The 25548-nt window shown below is 36.5% G+C and overlaps 1 protein-coding gene and 1 pseudogene across 2 annotated transcripts; both read left to right on the top strand.

The window, feature by feature from the left end:
* The first annotated feature begins 12 nt into the window (after positions 1-12).
* Positions 13-8145, top strand: LOC113102587 (DNA (cytosine-5)-methyltransferase 3A-like; annotated as a pseudogene).
* Positions 8146-8681: 536 nt separating this feature from the next.
* Positions 8682-25341, top strand: LOC113102586 (dihydropyrimidinase-related protein 5-like). 2 transcript variants are annotated; one of them, XM_026265837.1, is made up of 13 exons: positions 8682-8852; positions 11561-11829; positions 16096-16254; positions 16464-16643; positions 16972-17040; positions 17235-17279; positions 17909-17984; positions 18547-18703; positions 18784-18925; positions 21591-21733; positions 21838-22045; positions 22128-22296; positions 23830-25341. In XM_026265837.1, exons 2-13 carry the CDS (start codon positions 11569-11571, stop codon positions 23913-23915), a joined length of 1695 nt encoding a protein of 564 aa, XP_026121622.1. In that variant the 5' UTR covers positions 8682-8852; positions 11561-11568; the 3' UTR covers positions 23916-25341. The 2 variants fall into 2 exon arrangements, with proteins under 2 accessions (XP_026121622.1, XP_026121621.1); XM_026265836.1 differs by having other exon boundaries at positions 8685-8843.
* Positions 25342-25548: the final 207 nt, after the last annotated feature.

Below are 25548 nucleotides of genomic sequence, written 5' to 3'. Positions count from 1 at the left end.
CCTAGTGGTGAAATGACCTTCTGGGTAGAAACAAATTAACCCTTCATATGCTTGCTAGGGTCAAACATCACACATTTTTATGATAAAGATTTATTGGTTTATGTATCACAGTGCAACCCAGTGATGATTGATGCCAAGGAGGTGTCTGCTGCCCACAGAGCTCGCTACTTTTGGGGTAACCTGCCTGGCATGAACAGGTTAGTTAGACGTGGACTCTTCATTCATATCTTTATTTAATCTCTCACTTTATCGTTTTAACGCCATATCTCCTTCTCCTCTCAGACCTTTGGCTGCCATGTGCAATGATAAACTGGACCTTCAAGACTGTTTGGAGCATGGCAGGACAGCTAAGGTGCTTCTTAAACCAACCCCTCGATCGATTTCTGGGTAAAGCTTTGTAAAGCAACACAAATAGCAGTTGTTTTTTCGCATTTTTTACAGTTTGATAAAAGTGCGGACCATCACCACTCGTCTAATTCTATAAAGCAAGGCAAAGACCAGCACTTCCCTGTCTTCATGAATGACAAAAGAGGACATCCTGTGGTGCACTGAGATGGAGAGGTATGATGAAATGCCTTTAAAAAACTTCTAAGCTGTAAGCCCAAATGTAAATGTAAAATGTCACACTGACATTTGTTCAACAGAGAGATCTTGAGGACCTGCTGCAGTGAACAGTGAGTTTTATCTCATATTGATTGAATCAGCAGTCATCTACTGGCTGACTAAAATCATATCTTATGCAGTAGATCAGAATATGACTACATAATGAAACATGTCTTATGTAATCCATTGAGAGACATTGACAGAAGCATTTATATGGCTTGAAATGCCTGACAAAAGCAATTTTCTTCCTTTTTTGGTATATTTGAACCAGTCTTGATTATATTTGTATTTATGACTGGTATTACAATCCTTTTGGAGATTCAACCACAAGTAGTCAGTCAAGACAGAAAAAGCTAGTCGACACGTTGCTTCATTTACTTGAATTTGATGTACTAAAATAACTAAAACTGAACTTATAATTAAAATAGATAAAAACAGTTTTGTTCAAAATAAAATAAAAACAATAAAATGACCAAAACACACAATAAAAAATATCAACATTTAATGAAAAAAAAAATGAAAAAAAAAAAAATATAAAAATAAAAACTAATTCAAATATTAATAAAAAATGCAATAATATCCTAATGATACAAAACAAACAACACACACACACACACACACACACACACATATATATGTATATATACAAACTTTTCCCAATTTTTCTGACAGAAAGCATTTTCTTTTAAAGCCACATATAAGCAGTGAAGTATAAAACCCTTGTTTTATTACAGTATATGGTTGAGAGGTGATATCAGTACAGATATCAGTACAGATCAGCAATTATACAACACATGCAATGTAGCCACGTGTCTGACCTTTAAATGGGGTTTAAATGATTGGAATACAAAATGTTTTGTACCCCATCTACACCAGCATGTAGCGCTGACCACTTGTCATCACCCACTTGACATTATTATAGGGTTATCCAATTTTCCTGTTGCGATTAAATGCTCATGCTTTTATCACGGTAAACGGTATTATCACGGTATTGAAATTTAGTTTTAAAAAGTGCTCAAAATATAGTAAGACCCATAGGTATCACTTTATAATCTCATTAGTTAACGATTAACATTCACCATAGCTACATTTGCTACCGAAGTTATTACTCTTTGTAAAAAAAAATAAGTTCATGTTAGCTCATTAAATAATACAGTTGCAACATTTTAACAACGTGTTATTAAATATTGGAAAACCTAAGATGAATGAATGTTCAGAAGAATTTGTCATTGGCTGTTTATGTTAACTAATGAATTACCTAATGTTTAAATGAAGCCCTGATGTAAAGTGTGAATTAACAGTAAAAAATCTAAACCTTTTCAAACTACATCCATGGTACGTCCAGATGAAAATAACCTAAATATGTTTCAGAAAGTAGTCCAGCTGCTTTATTTTGGGGTTTCCAGTGTAAGGACATTTTCTGCAGATTAGCTCCATCTGCTGTCAGAGAGTGAATGTGCTTTCATTCAGCGAGTCCCTCACGTGTTCCTCCATGTGCTTCTCATGTGTGCTTGTTTACATCAGAAAGGCACACACTCTTTCAAGCAGCAAAAGGGCTTTTAGTTGGACAACACTTTGTTTTATGTCCCTGAGCACAATATGGGTTATAAAAATGTTTGGCCCAGTTTCCAGTTTTTAGTGGTTAACCACTATCAGTTTATATTGTATATTATATTATATAAATTATATTTGTGTAAACTGTGATATTATTTCCCAAGATTCTTTGATGAATAAAAGAATAGCATTTATCTGAAATATATCGAAAGTGATAGCAAATATATATATATATATATATATATATATATATATATATATATATATATATTATATATATATATATAATATATTATATATATATATATATATATATATATATATATATTCAGGGCTGGTAAGCGATTACAATTTTTAATCTAATTAATTTACATGATGTTGTGATTAATTAATCTAATTAATTGCTCAACAAATTTGGAGAAATTACTCTGAAAAGATAATTTAAAGTCATTGTCATGCAAAGCATCAAACAGAGATTAAAAAGGAGGTTCAGCAAGAAATATTTTGTTTGGTAAACATATATATTATTACATATAGCCTACTCTTTTGGGCCATGTGAGTAAATGATGACATAATGTAATTTTTGGTTGGGTGAACTATAACTTTAATAATTTATTTTCTTATAATTCCTTATTATTATTACTATGAAAATATGAAATAATTTCTTTAATGAAATGATACTCTACATAATAAACTAAAACTGGCAGTAGGTCGTGGTAAATGTCTTAATGATTAAGTCATCGAGTCATTTATGCAGTTCGTTTGATTCGTTCAATTGGCTGATTAATTCAGGAGTGAAGTAAATGGTTCTTTAAGAATGGTTCATTGAGGTTTGTTCGAATTGAAACGAGTCATCATCATCAGACCGATTGGTGTGTGACATCTAAGAACCGCAAGAGCTTAGAGAGCAGACGACTCTTGTGCTTTTGATCACTCTCGCGGTACTTTGATGTCATACGATCGGTCGGTGCAGCGCCACTTCAGAGACAACACCAGTATGGCCAATGGTTCAAGTTATCTTGTGGTTGGCAAAATTGAGCAAAACAGACAACATTGTGTCTAAAATAACACAATATTAACTACATAATGAACTGTTGTAAAAAATGAGTATCACATTCGCACTCGTGTGATATTTTCTAAACTATGTGACGTTAAATGCGTTATTTTTCTCCATAATTAATTAATCTAATTAACGCATTAAATTACCAGCCCTAATATATATATATACATTATATGTATATATATAATATATATATATATATATATGTATATATTTGCTATCACTTTCGAATGAATTTAATGTCTTAAATTCATCCTGTAGATATTCTGTATTCTATAAAACAAAAATGGCAATAAATCTGTCTATTTATATTACAAGAGTGAATACTATTTGAGGCTAAATTTCTGCCCATTTCACCTCTTATTAGGGTGTTCGGCTTCCCTGTCCATTACACAGACGTGTCAAACATGAGTCGTCTGGCCAGCAGAGGCTGCTGGGAAGGTTCTTGGAGCGTCCCGGTCATCCGTCACTTTGTTTGCACCACTCAAAGAGTATTTCGCCTGCGTCTGAACTCAAATCCAGTACAGATGAAAAAAAAATTGCAACCGATGTTATACCAAGAGCTTTGAAACCAAGCTCTCGTATGTTATCCGCAAGTTTGACATCAGAAAAATTGTTGTTGTTTTTTTTCTTCTGGTTTGGAATGATTGACTCTGTTTAATTCTATTTAATTTTTTTATTATTATTAATTTTACTTTTTAGCAGTGTTATCCAGTATTTTAAATTGATTTATGTGTGCAAGCTATACTTGAGACAAGGCCTCCTTTTAAGGCACTGAGAGACGATGTAACAATTCAAGGCAGAAACGAGAAATTCAATGAGACGCAAAACGCATTTAGTTCGCCCAAGCATTTCGACTCCTTGAGTTTTTCATCTGTCGGGTCGCCGAGCGATCTAATTCTCATGGTGCACATCTTTCCTCCAGCGTCTGAGCCTTGGTAAGAGCGGGGAAAAAAAGTCTAAGTTTCTCTTAGTGTCAGGGGAGCTCTGTCTTAACCAATCCAAAACACCAGATCACAAATACCTCTTTGTTTACAGTTTCTATACACAACTGAAGGTGATAAAGGTACTACTGTAATAGGTGACAATATGGTGCTTCAAGGGGGTGAAAAACATTGCAACTCATGTGGTGCTACTACTCGAAACAAGATCGTGGGGGTCACGTTTTGTACCGTCGCCAGGAAAACCGACTGAAACCTTAAAAAAGAAAAAAAAGAAAAAGAATCCAGGTCAAGCCAGGTCTGCCACATCTCATTTTATATCTTTTACAGCTTTCTTTTTACAAATCCTCTGGTGCTCTTTTCAAAAAAAAAAAAAAGAAAGAAAAAAACCACACGCCTCAGCCTTTCAATCTTTAAGGTCGGCTTCCTTCAGTATGCATGAAACCAGCCCACATGGGCGGTGATGTTTTATCATCCATACCTTGAAATCAAAGGCTGTGGTGAGCTAGGTTTTTCTAGTGTCACCCAGGCAGAATCATTACTGTACAACTCTTAGCGCGCGTGGCGGCCGCAGGAAGGATGGCGTCGCTCGATCAGCCTCCGACTGCGGCGTCCGTAGGCTATTCTCAGTCAGGTGCAAACTTTAAAGGTGCGGCTTCACAATGCTCTTCTACCTTTTAATAGCAATTTTTTTTTGTGCTGTGTTACCAACAGTATCGAGCACTTTTGTATATGTATACTTTATTTCTTTGATATGTTTTTTTTTATCTTTCTCCTCGATTCTTATGAATGGTTTTGTTGTTGTTGTTGTTTTGGGGGGGGGGAGGAGGGGTTGGGGGATTTTTTAATGATGTGAATTTCTTGCCGTTATATAAGGTAATACTTTGTTGTGTACAGTAGGGCTGTGCCAATAGATGTGAACGATTGAGCTAGGATAGAATAAATCCGTCTGTGGTGCCGGTGGTGAAGGGGCCCAATTCGAATAGCACCCCTCTCGTGTTTCCATGTGCTACGGAGTCGCTTTATCATAACTCGCTTCGAGAAATAGTGTCTGCTCACGGTTCGTACTGCTATATAATCCCAAAGTGAGTGTGTTTGTGAAATATCTCTGTAGGAAAAGTAGTCGGATGGGGTTTACTACGTCTGGTCCCTAGCGTAGATCTGAAAACATTATTATGTTTGCCAATGGTGGATGTTGACCATGTCAATAATTTTAATTATCACGCGAGCTACGTAGGCTAAATTTGTGAATCTGGTTAGAAACGGGCTCTAATGAAATCCTTATTAGGCTCTTTTTTTTTTTTTTTTAAAAAGGCATTGCACTGCTTACATACCTTTACATTTATCATGTTCAGCAAAGTTTTTTTGCTTCTTATTTTCCCAGTTTGATTGATGCCCAGATTGTTTTCTTTTTGTACATTTTGTACATAGAATTTGTCTGTTGCTTTTTTTGAATGGCGTATGAGATGTACAAATGTAATTCTTTGCTAATATATATCATAGAAATCAAACAGCGCTCAAATCGCAAGAGGGGTGTAATTGACAAAATGGAAAGAGGCTAATTGACATAAGCTATAAAGCAGCAGGGTGTCTTTGTAATTCATATTTATGTATGTCGAACAGAGGATAAAACTAAAGAATGAGTTCGCGAAGTGGATTTTAACAGTCCCATCTTACTGCACAGCCCTACATACAAAAGTGTGTTTCGATTTGCTTTTTAATTTTTTTTTAAGTACTAAGAGAGGGATTGTAGGAGTTTTCCTAAGGTGCTAAACATTTTTATCTAATTGAGAAAAAATATATTATTTGGAAAATAAATAAACTTGTCTTGATAATGACTGTTTTTTTATGTTTTATTTTTTTGCTGATTGTTTCTTGTAGTATTGGAGAAGCACTATTATTTTACTCTCTCGTATAAAGATATTAACAAAGGCATTTTAACTTTGTACTTGAAAAAAATAATGATGAGTGATGAAAGATTCTTATATTGTTTTAGAATAGACATTGCTGTAGTCGGTGCTTATCTGTGGGATCATGTACTTATAATGGGAAATAAAAAAAAAAATAATGTAATAATTTTTGCTGTTAACATGTACTTGCTTAATATCCAGGCAGAATTGCTTCTAAGTCCTACATTCCATGCCATATATCCAGCCCTCCATCTTCTTCTTTTTTTGTATTTTTTATTTCTTCTCTGTTTTGATCCATTTAAGTTGCTTTATTTGAGTATATATATATATATATGCATAGCATACACACACATTTGGCTGTAACAGCTTCTTGTTTGCTCTCCTAACAGGTTTTCTGTATTTCTCAGTGACACTGTTGATATTTGTGACCTCTGTTGTGTCATATAAACTTTTGCAATCAGCTCATACAGCAAATGTAGCAATCATTTGCCACCTCTCCCCTTTCTTTCGTTATGTGCCCAGAACGAAGAAAAAAGGCTCCTTATGTACTTGTGCTGGAGAAACACTTGAATAAATGTATTGTTTTTTTCCTTCTTTTTTTGTGAAATAGTTGTTTGTTTTCTTTGCAATTATTTACCATACAATTTTATATTCATTAGATGATTGATTGTATATTATTATTAGTTAAATAAAAATTTAAATTCTACAAATTTATACATTTAATCCAATATTTCAGGATAATATTCTGAAAGGAACACATACTATATATTATATAGTGTGTGTATGTTTATTTTATTAACTATAATATGAGTATTTTAGTATATTCTAGATTATACTATATATATTCTAGATAGTTTTTTTTAATAATATTGCCTTTCATCTATGTGTATATTATATGTCTTATCTGAATTATATATACAGTGCCTATACAAAGTCTTAATACCTTTTCATTTTTATCACATTTTGTTATGTTGAATTATTATGTTAAACTGCTTTAAATTACTTTTTGTTCCCCCACATAAATCTACACCCCACTTACCATAATGACAAAGCAAAAAACTGATTTATCACAACTTAGCAAATTTATTAAAAGGGAAGCGTTTAAAAAATGACATTGCACAAGACTTCACATCCTTTGCCTTGACACTTAAAATATAGATCAGAAGCATTCCAGTTTCATTGGATTGTCTCTGAGATGATTCTATACTCAGACTGGAGTTAACCTGTGGCAAAATCAGTGGATTGGACATGATTTGGAAAGGCGCACACACCTGTCTTAACAGCAGAAATAGATGTCAGAGCAAAAAACTAAGCCATGAGGTCAAAGGAATGGCCTGCAAAGCTGAGAGACAGGATTATGTTGAGAAAGGTCTGGGAAAAACTACAGAAAATTGGCCCAAAAAAAAGAAGCATTTGGCCTCCACAGTCCTTAATGGATGAAGTTTGACACAATCAGGACTTAGATCTAGCCTTCTGAGCCAAACTGAGCAGTCGAAGGAGAAAGGCCTTGGTTGGAGAGGTGATTAAGACACTGATGGTCACTATAGTTGAGCTCCATGATCTTATATAGAGAAGGACAAACATCACTGCCACACTCCACCAATCTGACCTTGATGGCAATGGGACCAAACAAAAGCTTCTCCTCAGTAAAGATACATGAAACTGATTGGATTTTACAAAAATACACCTAAATAACTCTCAGACTATAAAAAAATATATATTCTTTGGTATGATGAACCTCAATTCCTTATTCATGTCTGAGGGAAACCAAGCAGCACTTAACACCTGCATAATACCATCCCCAGCGGTGAAGCATGGAGGAGTGGGGTGTTTTTCAGCGGCAGGAACTGGGGAAGTGATCAGAAAAGACGGAAGGCTGAATGCAGCTAAATACAGAGATATCCTTAATGAAAACCTGGTTCAGAGCACTCAGAACCTAATACAGGGCCTAAAGTTCACCTTCAAACATGACAGTCACCCTATGCACACAACCAAGACAATGCAGGAGAGCTTCTTGAGTGGCCAAGCCAGAGATGGGACGTGGAACCAATTAGACATGTTTGGAGAAACCTATTAATGGCTGTCCACCGATGGTCCCCAGCCAACCTGACAGAGCTTGAGATGATCTAAAGAGAAGAATGGCAAATAAATCAATAAATAAATAAATGCATATGTGCAAAGCTTCAAAAGACCTGAGGCTGTAATTGTTGCCAAAGTGCTTCAACTAAGTTTTGAGTTAAAGGTATGAAGAATTGTGCAATGTACTTTTTAATAAATTTGCAAAGTTGTGATAAATCCGTTTTTTGCTTTGGCCTTATGGTTATGTTAAACTGTATTTAAATAATGATATGTATTATAAGAATAAGAATATGGAAACAACTAGTTTAAATAGATATAATACTTTTTATACCTATATTATACATACATTATATTTGTAAATTTTATATTTATGTATATTTATACAAAAAAAAAATTATAATTGTATTTTAGTCTGGTTTGCACGGTGGCCATCCCCTATGAATCTGTGTGAATGGTACGTACCACTGACGACAGGACACGCCCATTCTGTAATACCATTGGCTGCTGATGAGTCCATCGCTGTGTATGTCGCCTGTGATTGGTCAACAGCCGGCTTTCACTGTCTGGATGCTGCAGCAAGGTTACCGGGCTGGACCAACCGTAGCATCTGCTGCCTGCCTGACCGTCTAACAGGCTTCATTGTACACCAGTGCTGAAAGTGAAGGAAAACCGCTTTTTAAGGACATAACAAAGGAAGTAAGTGCGTTATGTGTTGCTATTTTGCATTCAGTTGTAAGTTATTTTAAGAAACTACTCACTGACTAGCACAGACATATGGCTCGGAATCATGTAATTTTGTGGTATGGAAAGAATCTACCAGTCTTGTGTCTCGTGCTTCCCTTGTGTCATTCCTAATGTTAGCTGGTAATTGTTTAACTATCGATTGAACGATATTTAATAATCGAGTCGATCAATGTGGATGTCGTATATCCACAAACAGCTCGAGCCCACCAGCAATCAACGCGAGTAGACGCGAGCGCACGCCCGAAAACTGATCTTTCCGTTATGAAGCCGTTGTAATATCATTAACGTTATACATTTTGAAAGCCCAACGTTGGCATTTCATGATGCCTTGAGGCGTGTTAAATGTGTTTAGAGTAAGCTTGGTGTGAAACCCTCGATATGCTCCAAGTCTACTTCATCACCATCATCAGCCTCTAAATGAAGCCTTGTGCATGCAATCTACATATCAGAAGACCTCACTGATGCACTCACTGCATTGCACAAATGTGCATGTCTACATGGTCATGAAATACCTCTTGTAGCCATGTTTACACTTCACGTGACTGCATGCATGCTTTTGCAAACTAGAAGTATTTAAACATTCTAGCATTGAAAATTCTGAAATAATATAGGTTAATGAGGTATAATGTTAATATTAAATATGCTAAATGCCCTTTCTTTCAATTTGCTGCAGTGAACATGGTATAAAAATGTATATAATATAATGTATTCTAAAATAAATGTTAAAATATTTTACATTTAATTTGTGCAATGCAATACACCATTTAAATATTTTAATATTTTAAATTATTTTTTATTACTTATATTGCACTGATTCTTTGTCTTACCACAATTAACATTTTAATATAATATAACAATTTTTTAATATTGTTTTAAATCATATTTATTGTGTAATACAGTATATGATTGTGGATATTATTTACACAATTTAAAATCATACATTAATATTATGTTTATTTCACTGATTCGTTTTGCTCTAATAGTTCAAACTGCACTAAATGGCCCTTCCTGTTTTACTGAATAGAAGTTGTATTCACAAGATAGATCAGAAGTTTTCATGTACTTCATACTATCCAAAAGAGCGCCATGTGGATCTCATGGAATATGGCACGGTTCAAAACTGGGTCATTCTTGAGGAAGGCCTCCGTGAGTCATCACAAAGAGCAAATGCTTCAATAATTTTTCTCTAGGCTGTGCTGTGAGGACAGGACAGTTGTAGCTCATGCACTGTACTGTTTCTTTTTATAGTAGGATGTCTGAGACACACCCTTATTCTCCAGCTCCATAGTAGCCCCTCCTTTCCCACACACACACACTCGCCATTCACCATCAGGGGCTCAGAACAGGGTGTGGGGGAACCCTAGGCAGCGCCATACTTTACATACACGCTTTCACTTGGGATTAAATCATAAGGAAGTGCGCTGCTGCAAGGAATGTGCAGCAACAGCTGCTAGCCTACATATATTTCCTGCTAACAATCCCACATCTCTGCACATGCAACGCTGGAAAATCTGGGTCAGAATTGCTCTGATCATTTAATATGATTTACACACCCTGTTTCTGTAGTGAGTTGAGGTTTTGTTACATTACTGGGACATTTGCTGCAGTGCTGTTTTAAATTGCTTTTATGTGTCATGAATAATTATATGGAGTCGAATGTGACTAATCATGCCAAGCTGACAATAATCACACATGTTGGTGTCTGTTTACCAGCTAAAGTCAGATTCTAGAATGGTGATATGCTTTGAAACCTCTTTAAACTAAAGCTGTTGATATGAATGATTGATCCTGTTTGGATGTCAAGTAAGTTCCTGTGGCTCAAGTGGTAGAGACTTGCGTTAGCAGCGCAAGGTTGTGGGTTCAATTCCCAGGGAACACAGGATAGGTAAAAACTGTTAGCCTGAATGCACTGAAAGTCGCTTTGGATAAAAGCGTCTGCTAAATGCATAAATTTCATTTAAGTACATAGTTCGTTTCCTTAGCCCAAATGTGGAAAAATGGTTTTATGCAAGCTCTCCGTTAAGATATGTGATATTATTCCAAAAGTATGGTGTGTATATTATTGTATAAACAGGGTTCCCACTTCCCATGGTCATGGAAAACCTGGAAGTATCAGTATAATCTCAATATTTCTGGAAATGTCTGTAATAATTAAATAAAAAATTGATTAAATACGCTACAGTTATTTGGTAAAAATACAGTAAAAAAACTGTAATGTTGTGAAATAGTATTGCAGGTTCAAATACCTGTGTTCTATTGAATATACTTTCAAATGTAACCTACTTCTGTGACGGCCAAGCTTCAGTGTCACATGATCCTTCAGAAACCATTCTAATATACTGAATCGGTGCTCAAGATTAATTTCTTCTTATTATTATCAATGTTGAAAGCAATTGTCCTGCTTAATATTTTTGTGGAAACCATAATAATGTTTTTTAGGAATCTTTGCTGAATAGAAAGTTCAAAAGAACAACATTTATTTGAAATATAAATCTTTTGTAATAATGAAAAAAAATTTTTTACTGTCATTTTTAATCAATTTAATGAATCCTTGCTGAATAAGTACTAATTGCTAGTAAATTAAAAATGACTGAATGAGTTATAAAGACACTGTAGGGTTATATAATACACATCAACATATTGTCTTTTGATTTATTTTAATTTTTTAGGTTGAACCATGTCTTCCAGCTCATCAACGGTACGCATTCTCATAAAGGGAGGGAAAGTGGTGAACGACGACTTCACACAAGAAGCAGATGTGTACATCGAGAACGGCATTATCCAGCAAGTGGGCAAGGAGCTGATGATCCCAGGAGGGGCCAAGGTTATCGATGCCACAGGAAAGCTGGTGCTTCCAGGTGGCATAGACACCAGTGTTCACCTGAACGAGAGCTTCATGAATGCCAGCACCGCAGATGACTTCTACAGCGGCACGAAGGTATGAAAGCCAGCGTGAACTCTCATTTGACTTACATGTTAATGGTCTTATTGAGAATTATTTATCAGTGCATGTTATTTCTTAGTAAAACATTTGTGGTGCTTCATCATCAAGAATCAAATTTTCAATTCCTCCCATTCAGCAACCTTGTCTTTTAAAAATCCATGCAACTCCCTGTGGATAAAATCAATTCCCAACCATGTGTTTGTTTCTTTTAAACACCCCATTTCACTTGGAAACAGTGTTGGGTGAAACGCGTTACCACTTTAAAAGTAAAGTAAGAGATTACTGTTCATTTTGAAGTCATTTAATTACAGTAAATAATGAGGTACTAATAACAGTTTTAAAATCAATATTGAACTTGAAATCTAAATTTATCTTCAAATGCAGCCTCTTTAACCCTTTGCACCAATAATTATGCATTCACTTGCAGTTCTTTTCTGATAACAGAGAAAAGACCCTAAAATACTAATACTAAGACAGCAATCAAATCTGTAGAGGGTTTACTTTTATTTGTCTGCAGTAGGTTGCCTGACCCCTGGCTTAGAGTATTATACTCTAAATCAGTTTTTCAAAAATGTATTTTGATTTTGCATTATATGACTGTATGTTAAGCAATATGTTTTCTTATTTCAGAAAGCGTTTTAATACAGTGGAAGATCTAAACTAAAATGATGTGTGATGTAGCATCCATTCCATGTCACATTCATTTGTTCTTGTTTTATAAATAGTTCAAAAGCAGAGATGCACTCGCTTCAGCAGCCCTGCCTAAATAAATCCCATGGGTCACTTAGCAGACACTGAGATGCAAGAGTGAGCATTGCACACTCACAGTCTGGTCCATCAACCGCAGGGCACGATTCACCCTCACAAATACATGCACGCTCTTATTCCCAAAGTGCTGGGGGCTTTGAGATGACAAATAAAGAGTTGTTGTAGAGTTGCGCTGTTATTGTTAGCCTTGGCAACACAACTGACATTCTCTTCCCCCCTCCTCCCTGCATAAGACTCGCCAAGCACAGAGACAAATGGAGATCAGATTCTGTTTCCATAGATACTGGAGCACTGCTGCAAAGACTGCTGCAAAAGCCTTTCACTCGTGCCGTTGTGCCAGAAGACAATGGTGCACAAATACACGCCCCTTCAGCTGAGAGATGCTTTTACAGAACCATTTTTGTGGTTGAATTACTGTTAATCATTGTTTCCTTGTACTGAAAAAAGGCCTTCTACTAATTGTGTATTTTTCTGTAAAACATTATGATCAGATAGATATTGTGGGATATTAATGGAGTTGGCTAAGCCATTATGAGCAATTCATATTGTTATTGTATAATGTTATGGTGGATAACCAACACTGTCTTTGCTAAAGACTTGAAAGAGCAAAAAAAAGAACTCCTTTAACCTTATAGAACACCCTAACAACCATCAGAACACCTTTACGATGACATAGAAATGATCAGAACTTCCCAGCAGCCACCAGAACACATTAGTAATGCCTGTAATAGCCTAAAAAAGTGGTTCCCATCCACGTTCCTGGAGGCCCCCCAATACTGTACATTTTGCATCTCTCCTGACACACCCAATTCAGGTCTTGGAGTGTCTACTAATGAGCTGATGATCTGAATCAGGTGTGTTTGATCAAGGTGACATGGAAAACATGCAGCGTTGGGGGGACTCCAGGAACGTGGTTGGGAACCACTGCCTTAGAAACTGCCAAAACATTTTAAAACAGCCTAGGAATTCCCTAGCAGCCACCAGATTACCCTAGCAATGATCTAGAAATGATCAGATCATCCAAGCAACCAGCAAAACCCTTTAAAAACAGCCTTGTAATTCCCTTCCAACAATAAGATCACCCCTGCAAAGAACCTAGAAACAATCAGTATATCCTAACCAGAAAAACACCTTAAAAACAGCCAGCAACGATTCCAGCAACCACCAGAAGACCCTAACATTGGCCTAGCAATGCCCTGTCAACTACCAGAAGACACTTATGATGCCCTAGGAATAATCACAGCAGCAACCAGAGCACCCTAGTAATGCCTGTAATGCCCTGAAACCTCCAAAACACATTAAAACAGCCCTGGAATTAAAATAATTAGCAATAACCTAGAAATTCGCAAAAATCAGAGCATCCTAGCAACCACCAGAACACCCTGGCAAGGAGCTAGAAATATCCAGTACATCCTGACCACAAGAACACCTCTAGTAATAATCAAAGCATCCCAGCAACCACCAGAACATTCCAGCAGCAACCAGAGCACCCTAGTAATGAAAACCACCAGATTACCCTAACGATAACCTAGAAAATATCAGGGCTTCCTGGAAACCACCAGAACAGCCTTGCAATTCCCTAGCAACAATCAGAGCATCACAACGATCACCAGAACGCCATAGTAAGGGCTGTTATGAACAGCCAGAACACCCTAGAAACAAACACAACATCCCAACAACCTCTAGAACAGCCCAAAACAGCCTACAGTAGCAATTCCTTATGAATCACCAGATCACCTTAGCAATGACCTAGAAAAAATCATTCTAGCATCACCCAAGAAACCACCTTAGCAACGAGCAGAACACCTTAAATCAGCCTATAATTTCCTTAGCAACCACCAGCACACACTAGCAACATTGAGAGCACCCTAGCAACCACCAAAACACCACAGCAATGACCTAACAACCACCCTAGCAACCACCAAAACACCACAGCAATGACCTAACAACCACCAAAACACCACAGCAATGACCTAACAACCACCAAAACACCACATCAATGACCTAACAACCACCAAAACACCACAGCAATGACCTAACAACCACCAAAACACCACAGCAATGACCTAACAACCACCCTAGCAACCACCAAAACACCACAGCAATGACCTAACAACCACCAAAACACCACATCAATGACCTAACAACCACCAAAACACCACAGCAATGACCTAACAACCACCAAAACACCACAGCAATGACCTAACAACCACCAAAACACCACATCAATGACCTAACAACCACCAAAACACCACAGCAATGACCTAACAACCACCAAAACACCACATCAATGACCTAACAACCACCAAAACACCACAGCAATGACCTAACAACCACCAAAACACCACAGCAATGACCTAACAACCACCAAAACACCACAGCAATTACCTAACAACCACCCTAGCAACCACCAAAACACCACAGCAATGACCTAACAACCACCAAAACACCACAGCAATGACCTAACAACCACCAAAACACCACATCAATGACCTAACAACCACCAAAACACCACAGCAATGACCTAACAACCACCAAAACACCACAGCAATGACCTAACAACCACCCTAGCAACCACCAAAACACCACAGCAATGACCTAACAACCACCAAAACACCACATCAATGACCTAACAACCACCAAAACACCACATCAATGACCTAACAACCACCAAAACACCACAGCAATGACCTAACAACCACCAAAACACCACAGCAATGACCTAACAACCACCAAAACACCACAGCAATGACCTAACAACCACCCTAGCAACCACCAAAACACCACAGCAATGACCTAACAACCACCAAAACACCACATCAATAACCTAACAACCACCAAAACACCACAGCAATGACCTAACAACCACCAAAACACCACAGCAATGACCTAACAACCACCAAAACACCACATCAATGACCTAACAACCACCTAAACACCACAGCAATGACCTAACAACCACCCTAGCAACCACCAAAACACCACAGCAATGACCTAACAACCACCAAAACACCACAGCAATGACCTAACAACCACCAAAACACCACATCAATGACCTAACAACCACCAAAACACCACATCAATGACCTAACAACCACCAAAACACCACAGCAATGACCTAACAACCACCAAAACACCACAGCAATGACCTAAAAACCACCATAATAATGAACAGAATAGTTTATAAGTCGCTTTTGATTAAAGCGTCTACTACTAAATGAATAAATGTAAATGTAAATACAGTAAATGCCCATAAACAGCCACACAGAACACCCTAGTAACCATGCAGCAATGGCTTAGCAACAGATTCGATTGGATCACAGTTCCCAAATACAGGTCTAATTTAACCTTGATTAATGTTTTCTGAGTGCTGTTACGTAACATTTCATTTCACGTGAACATGTCGCTGTTGTGTTGTCGTCAGCTCATTAAACCGAGTGATTGGTTGGTAGTGATGCTGTATGGATCGGTCTGTTGTTTGTGTACTCTCAGGCTGCTCTGGCTGGAGGCACCACTATGGTGATTGGTCATGTGCTGCCAGAAAAGAACGAATCATTGCTGGACGCTTATGAAAAGTGCCGCTCTCACGCCGATGCCAAGGCCTGCTGTGACTACGCTCTTCATGTGGGAGTGACCTGGTGGGGACCAACGGTATGAAGTCTGTGTTTGCAGAGTATGTCAACTTTCTATAATTACAGGACCAGGAAAAAACGTGCTGAAAATGTTTTGTTTAATTTAGAGTTCTGCAATAATCTTAACTGTCTCCATAGTTGTAATTGATTTGCTATTGCTATTTTTGCTGTTTTATATTAATGCTTATCATTGCATAAAGCACTATAAAGGTGACTTGACCATCACAGGTTAGGGCTCAAATGGAGACACTGGTGCGGGAGAGAGGGGTGAACTCCTTCCAGATGTTCATGGCATATAAGGACGTGTACATGCTGAGGGACAGCGAGCTGTTTCAGGCCCTGCAGAACTGTAAGGACATCGGTGCTGTGGCCCGCGTCCACGCGGAGAATGGAGAACTGGTCGCGGAGGTATAAATCAGGGAACTGGTGCAAAACCATAATGAACAATTTTCCTCCAAAACCTTGTGAGTTGTATACAGGCAGCAGCTTCACACATTACAAGTAGCACTATTCACTTTTATCAATAATTACTGGTGTTATGTGAAATTACCTATTGTATGTGATGCTGCCTTTATTTTGGCCAAAATTATGAGTAAAGCTGGCATAATGCTGTGATAGTGACTTCAAATGCTGTCTAGGTAGGATCCTGTCTTCCTGCATAGTTTATAGGTTATTTATAGGTTATATTCATAGGTAATTTATCATGTTATGGCATGTTTTTATTTATCCACACTAGGGTGCCAGAGAAGCGCTGGATCTGGGTATTAGTGGACCAGAGGGCATTGAGATAAGCAGACCTGAGGAGGTAAAGTAATCATTCAAATCCTGTGATTTGTGTGACCATAAAAGATATTAGTCACATTGACACTCTCTCTGCAGCTGCTAGTCTTTCCCGTCTCCATGTTGCATTTCCATGGATTATTAATACTCTTAGGCGTCTGTTCACCATTAGTTTTCACTGGTGACATTTGTGTTTTTTTTACTTACTTCCATGTGCAGCTGGAAGCAGAGGCCATCCACCGAGCCATTACCATCGCTAACAGAGTGAGTATGATGTACAGGAGTGAACTGTTTAGCAATAAATCCTTTCAGAAATGTATCATAGTTTCCTCAAAAATATTAACCAGCACAAAGTTTATTTTACATTAATGAATATTAATAAAAAGCATATTTAGCATATTAGGATGATTTCATGTGACACTGAAGACTGAAGACTCAGATTTGCATCACAGGAATAAATCATTTATTAAAACAGAAAACAGTTATTTTAAATTTAATTTAAATATTTCACAATATTGCTGTTTTCAATGTATTTTTGAACAAATAAATGCAGCCTTAGCATAAGAGACTTCTTTCAAAAACATTAAAAAATCTTTATTATTAAATCTTTTTACGTTGAAAACAGTCATGCTGCTTCGTATTATTTTTTGGAAACTGTGATATTTTTTTTTTAATCAATTTAATGCATCTTTGCTGAAAATAAGTATTTATTTATTTAAACTTTTAAACAAAAGTGTACTTTGAGTCACTTTGAGTCATTTTGCAGCAGAAGCAAATGTACATACTGTATTCTGTAATGACAGTTTTAAAACAAACATACGAGTTACCAATTAATTGCTTTTAAGAGCTTTAAATGTGATCAGAATGAATGTCTTCTGCTTTTTGTCTCTTAGGCCCACTGTCCTATATATCTTGTGAATGTGTCCAGCATGTCAGCAGGGGATGTTTTAGCATCTGCTAAAATGCAGGGTAAGAGCCAGGCAATGACACTCAAAGGACAATTCACAGTCGCAGCATTTTAATTTAGTATATTTGACCCTGGATCACAAAACCAGTCTTAAAGCTGCGGTATATTTTTAGCAACAGCCAAAAAAACATTGTATGGGTCGAAATGATACATTTTTCTTTTATGTCAAAAATCTTTAGGACATTAGGTAAAGATCATGTTCCATGAAGATATTTAGTAAATTTCCTACCGTAAATATTTCAAAACTTAATTTTTGATTAGTAATATGCATTGTTAAGAATTCATTTAGACAATTTTAAAGGCGAGTTTCTCATATTTTTTTGCACTCTCAGATTCCAGATTTTCAAATAGTTGTATCTCGAGCCAAATATTGTCCGATTCTAATAAACCACACATCAATGGAAAGCATATTTATTCAGCTTTCATATAATGTATAAGTCTCAATTTAAAAAAAAAATGACACTTAAGACTGGTTTTGTGGTCCAGGGTCACATATGACACCTGAATATTAAGCAGTTTATAAGATAATGTGACTCAGAATACTGAAGCGTGATTGGTCGACAGGGAAAGTGGTGCATGGAGAGACCACCACTGCTCATGCTGTCTTAAACGGGCTGCAGTACTACCATCAGGACTGGGCCCACGCAGCTGCTTTCGTCACTGTGCCACCACTCAGACTCGACCCCAACACACCCAATTACCTGCTCAGCCTTCTGGGAAAGTAAGTGGATTCACCATGTAGTAGTTTAATTGAATCAGATACCTGTATAGTCACATAAAGGTATTTTCACTGTGATGTAGTGACACTCTGAACGTCGTGACATCGGACCACCGACCCTTCACCACTAAACAGAAGGCAGTGGGTAAAGACGACTTCACGAAAATCCCTCACGGTGTTCCCGGGGTGCAGGATCGCATGAGCGTGATTTGGGAGCGAGGAGTGGTATGTTTCAGTAAATCACAGAAGCCACACTGATGGCTAGAATCATCACAGTATCTATGTTTGTATAGCCAGTGCTTGTGGAAGTTGGTATTTTATACATATATATATATATATATTAGGGGTGTAACGGTTCACAAAATTCACGGTTCGGTTCGATACGATACACTGATGTCACGGTTCGGTTCGGTTCGGTTCGATACGTTTTAGATACAGCAAAATGTAAAAACATCTCAACTTTTCAGAATGCCGCAAGCGCACCGCGGGTCATGTGACAAGAACTAACCAATCAGCTTCATCCTTTCCCGTAACAACGTTGAGAGCTCAGCCAAGATGAAGGATCAGCTGATCATAGTTGTATATGGATTGCAATTTTAAAATAAATTTAGTAGCAGAGCTACTGCAAGCGATTTTTAGAGCTGCAAATCCATTTATCCTTCGCTGAAATTTCCGCGTCTCATGGAGAGAGCACGTCATTGTTGCTTAGCAAAGACAGACGCCTCATGAGCGCTTCTGCCCAAGCGCTTTGGAAAGGAGGAGAAAGACGCGCTTAGCGTTTTCCATGCGTTTTTAGGCACGATATGTGAACGGCCCCTAAGGCGCTCGCTCACTCAGCACGCGCTGAAGGCTCATTGCAAAATGTCGAATGCCTTTAACAGACCAGAAATATAAGATCCTAAAATAACCAACAGGTCTGGTGTTTGGGTTGGATTCCCTGTAAGCTATAGTTTCTAAATGCTGCAGGGATAGTTTGCTGCGTGCATGTTTCTCCTTTTTTTCGTCTTTTCCCAGATAGTACTGACGCATATATCCCAGATATTCCCGCTGGTGTTTTTTTTTTTTTTTTTTTTAATTCCCGCTGGTGTACCCTGTCATGTTGCAGATGCGACATACCATTGTTTTTTTATCCACCACTCTCTTGCCATCACCATTATAGCTTAAAGGGAATCCAAAGTGCACCCAAACACCAGACCTGTTGGTTATTGGAGGATCTTCTAATTTCTAGTCTGTTAAACGCATTGGCTATTTTGCAACGAGCCTTCAGCGCGTACTGAGTGAGCGAGCGCCTGCTGAGTAGCCTAACATAAACATATAAGATGGTGTTTTTTTCTTCTTCGGGAGTGTCAGGGGCGTTGCCTGTTACGTTGTTTGGGTTATTGGGCTACCTTGTTGAACGCATATCATTATATTTCTCTCTCTCTCTTTTTTTTTTTTTTTCAAATATAATTAATTACTCCAACGAACCGTTCGGTATAATGCGTACCGAACCGAAAGCGTCGCACCGAACGGTTCAATACGAATACGCGTATCGTTACACCCCTAATATATATATATATATATATATATATATATATATATTAGGGCTGTCAAAAATAGCGCGTTAACGAAGTTAATTAGTTGTTTGTCGTTAATTACGTCAATTTTTTTTACACATTTCACGCATGCGCAGTGGGACAAATTATTTAGGTCAGGAAAGTGTCGTCGATCTCTGAATTCTCAAGATAGTAAAAAACAGCGGCGAGCGCTGCGACGAAAACACAGAAGAAGCTTAAGGTTTTACCCCAGTTACTCTCAAATACATTCATGCCAAGCTCGATAAACAGAGACGACTTTGGTAGTTGATACGCTGGAGCTTCTTCCTGTTATAGCGTCCTGTGTTTCACGCTGCGCATGCGCAGAGCGCCTACATGCAATGCAGCGAAAATTACAGCGGTTTGAAAAAGCATTTGCATTTTTATTTGGTTTTACTGGCACTTGAAGCCTTCAGAGCATGAAAATATCGATCCTAAAGTATTGTGGCAGAGCAAATGAACACCTCCCAAAAACAAGAGTGCCCAGAGTGCAGAGGGCGCATGTTTGTGTTTCTGAGTTCATTCTTTCGAGTTTCTCTGCATAATTTCATAGATATGTGGCTATATTTAACCACTGGTTCACCTAAAACTCTTACACTATCTGTAGTTAAATGGCATGGTTTGATATAGTGATAAGTAAATGTTAAACTTTTGAAATTCAGAAAAAAAAGAACCACATATTGATGAATCAATACATGAAAATTATGTATCTGTGTCCTGTTATTTATTGGTACGCATTTCAGAAAAGAAAAATGGTTAGGATTCAGGTGTAATTGCAAATAGTGATTAATCCTGATTAATCCACTGAAAATTCTGATTAATTTGATAAAAAATTTAAATCATTTGACAGCCCTAATATATATATATATATATATATATATATATATATATATATATATATATATATATATATATATATATATATTGTCTGCAGTGTCAATTTGTTATTTGAAACTGTGCTGCATTTTTTTTCAGGATTCTTTGATGAATAGAAGGTTCAAAAGAACAGCATTTATTTGAATATTTATTTTGTAACAATTGTCTTTATTGTCACTTTTGATCAATTTAATGTATCCTTGCAGAATAAAATAATTTGTTTCTTTAAAAAAAAAATCATTCTGACCCCAAACCTTTGAATGGTATTGTATATAAATAATATATAATAAGTTATAAACTATATAAAAATATTGTATTAATATTAATATAACATTCATATCATAGACAGTTATGTTGCCAAAGACAAAAAAAAGTAATAATCATAGAGAGGACAGGAGATGACAGATGCCGTAAAAAAATCTATCTGTCTTTCTTAATAGGTTGGAGGCAAGATGGACGAGAATCGGTTTGTTGCTGTCACAAGCTCCAATGCTGCAAAGATCTACAACCTTTACCCGAGGAAGGGCAGGATCATCCCTGGAGCCGATGCTGATGTGGTCGTCTGGGATCCAGAATCAACAAGGTATCCAAAATAATGATAAGTGAATTCCGATCAGCTGAGAATGAAAAAATATATTTCATATACCAAGTATTGCAAAATGAAATGACATGGTTTTGTGTCTGTAGGACCATCTCTGTGTCCACTCAATGGCAGGGTGGTGATGTAAATCTGTACGAGAACCTACGCTGTCACGGCGTCCCATTGGTAACCGTCAGCCGTGGCCGCGTGGTCTATGAAAACGGCATCTTCACCTGTGCTGAGGGCTCAGGAAAGTTCTACCCTCTCCGAACTTTCCCAGACTACCTGTACAAGAAAATGGTCCAGAGGGAGAAGGTACTCTCACTCTGTTATATCATGTTTCTTTGACTGCGTATCGCAGTGCCTCCACTGTTTGTTTGTGACCCTCTTCTCTCAGTGTCAAGCAGTCAAGGGGGTGGAGCGTGCACCCTACACTGGAGACGTAGCTGCAGTGCAGAATTCAGGGAAGAAGGACGTGGGCCCTTCAGATGGGGACATGAACCCACGACCCTGCACGCGCCACGGGGGAATGAGAGACCTACATGAGTCCAGCTTTAGTTTGTCTGGTACAGTAGTCTGCATTCAATCAAACTGAAGAAATTGTATAGTTCATACTTGATATTCAAATAAAATAACATAAATGTATAATTTGCATAAAGCAAATATTTGCAAATAAGGAAGTGAAGCAGTAAAAAAATATTTTCCACTGGCATTTTCCTTGAATTTCTTACAAAGAAAGTGAAATTCTCATTCTATATGGACACAATGTTTATTTAATTAAAGCTTAAATTATGTTTTGATTACTTTTCTACAATTAAATATGTTTTGATCAAGAATACAGTAAAATAATTACTTTATAATTGCACCTTACAGACACAAATTAGAATATAAATATGATGTATGAGTATTGAAAACCTGGTAAATCATATTTAATTGTTAATTCTATTTACTGAAGAAAACAAAACTATAATTAGATTTACTTATTTTTTTGTTTTGCAAGTTTTTGCACACATACATTTTAAGTTAAATTTAAGTATTGAAATAAGTAAAATCTACTTAACTAAGTTAAGTAAATTTAGCAAAGGAATTTAGTAAATTTACCATGACCAGTTAGAGTTTAAAGGATAATATCAGTTTATTTTGTGTAATACACAATACACTTAAGTATTGTGTATTTAACAAAATAAACTGATATTGTCCTTTAAACTCTAACTGGTCATGGTAAATTTACTAAATTTATTTGCTAAATGTTACTTAACTTAACATTACCCTCAGTTACAGTTTATATAATTTACTCAAACGAGGTAGCACTGGAAAACAACCATGCCATTAAAGCATGTGGTTCATTTGCATACATGTAAGTGAGCAAGTAGACAGCTTATTATCCTTTAAAATGAACTCCAGATTCATTGTCAGACAAGATGTGCATTCAATATCGCATGCAATTTATCGTGCAGCCCTACTCCACATATCACAAAACAGTAAGTTACTAAACCTAATGACAAAATCAACCATAAAACAGTGTAAATACAACTCGAAAACAGTGAAATTTGTAATCTTTTTAATTATTCATGCCCCAGTGGATGATGGGAAAAATGGGACCATAACTTTGATATTTACTTAAAGAATCCTTGTAAACATACCAAGCAATTCCACGTAAAATATGCTTATAATTTCAAACTTTAATTTCTAAAAGCTTAAATTGGGTAGTAATTTACTTCACTTTTTAAAATCTTGCCTGAACTTAATGTAGAAATTACATTTGTTTTTACGTAGTATTTAGTTCACCACAAAAAAAAAAATCATTGTATTTAAAAATAACATATGAAGGTATTAATGTGAATGTGAAATAAATTACAGACATACATACATACATACATACATACATACACACACACACACACACACACACACGCACACACACATATATATATATATATATATATATATATATATATATATATATATATATATATATATATACTGTCTAGATAGATAGATTATATAAACATATAATATATGAATTTCTAAAATGTATAAATATATTTAATTACAATTCCAGTAGCCCGTGTAGCTTAGCAATCTTTATCTTTTGATAGGTGCCCAAATTGATGATAATGTTCCAAAGAGGGCTTCCGCGCGGATCCTAGCGCCACCTGGTGGTCGTTCTAGTGGAATCTGGTAACATTTCGGAGTCTGAAACGACAGGAAACAGCTACGTTTCTGATCAAAATGATTTCACTTGAATCACTTGCAAGAAAACACCTGTGGGTTTCTTTTCATTTTTTATATGTGTGTGTGTATGAGGGAAAAAATATATATATTTGTTCGGAAACTGGAAAACAAGGTATGTGTTGGAAAGGCTTGGAGGAGATTGAGGAATCCAGAGTGTTACAGGGTGTTTTGTTCTTCATATTCAGTCACATGAAATAGTGAAAGTTGTGTTCAAATGCAAATACAACACTGTTGTAGTGCTAAATAAATGACAGACCCTTTATGGTTTTTGTTAACACATTAACAACAGTATGTTTTATGCAAGCTGCCGTATAAACGATTTTAAATATAGTGACTGGAGACTTATTTAAGAGTGGGAATGTTACTAGTTTGTGTATTTGGTCATGGCTTGAAAATGTGAACCATTGTAAAGTTATTTAATATATTTTAATGTGTTGGCAGATGACTGTACATTTACCTCAGTGTTTATCCACTTACTTACATTAGCACTCTGCCTCTCTACGCTTACATCTCTTACAGCGACCAGTTGACAACACTTTCTGCATTGAGGTGTTAATATTTATATCTTATTTTTGACACTTATAATTCAAAGACAATACAAGCTATTTGTTTCTCTGTCATATTTCTAGTTCTAGTTCATGACACAGGTCACTATTGTTTATACGTTCAAAAAAGGAGCATTTTCAGTTTTACAGATGCCCTTTGAAAGCACACATGCCTGACCTTCTAAAATGTGAATTAAGAAGAATATCTGTTACATATCAAATTTAGTTGTGTAACTAATCCAAAAATGTATTGATCTCTAATTTTTAACTGACCAGATTTTTTTTTTATCCAATAAGTCTACATTCCCTGTTACTGTTACGGGCACTTGCAAGTTATTATTCATAACCATAGCATAATTTTGCAGTGTAGCTCTATGTTTATTCTAGAATTAACTGTTGGCTTAACACTGAACTGTGGTGAAAGTTGAATTCTATCAGTTGTTCACTGAACTGTAACACTGTGGATTAGTGACTATTGATCTGCATGTTCCAAAACAAGTCAGAAAAATACTGCTTCACTTCTGATCAACACTAACCAACCCTGTTAAAAGACACCACACAGCTAACTGAGGCATGTGTTCTTCTTGTACATGTATGTCTACTTAAGTACTTGAAACCCTTCTGTAGAGACCAGTAGAAACACAGTAACACACACACAGTAGAATGGCAAGAACATTTCTGTTGGTGCTGAATATTCATGTATTTTTTTATTCAGGTTTTTCAGTATGCTTTTCAATTTTTTAATATGAGCTATGTATGCACTACAGTTGTATGTATTAACGTATTATGTTTATCTCATGAAAAAGTGCAAATAAACCCGCTTAAACCTCATATTCCAGTGTATTATTGAATAAATGTTAATGTCAGTTAATGTGTTTACTAACATGAACGAACCACGAACAGTATTTATTACAGTGTATTAATCTTTGTTAATGTTAATTGATGAAAATAGTCGTTGCTAGTTCATGTTAATTCACGGTGCATTAACTATTTTAACAAGCACAACTAATTTTAATAATGTTGATTTTTTTATATTTT

This window comes from Carassius auratus, unplaced genomic scaffold (genome assembly GCF_003368295.1).
Source record: "Carassius auratus strain Wakin unplaced genomic scaffold, ASM336829v1 scaf_tig00217738, whole genome shotgun sequence".
NCBI classification, from domain to species: Eukaryota; Metazoa; Chordata; class Actinopteri; order Cypriniformes; family Cyprinidae; genus Carassius; species Carassius auratus.
This window is presented reverse-complemented; position numbering and strand designations above follow the sequence as displayed.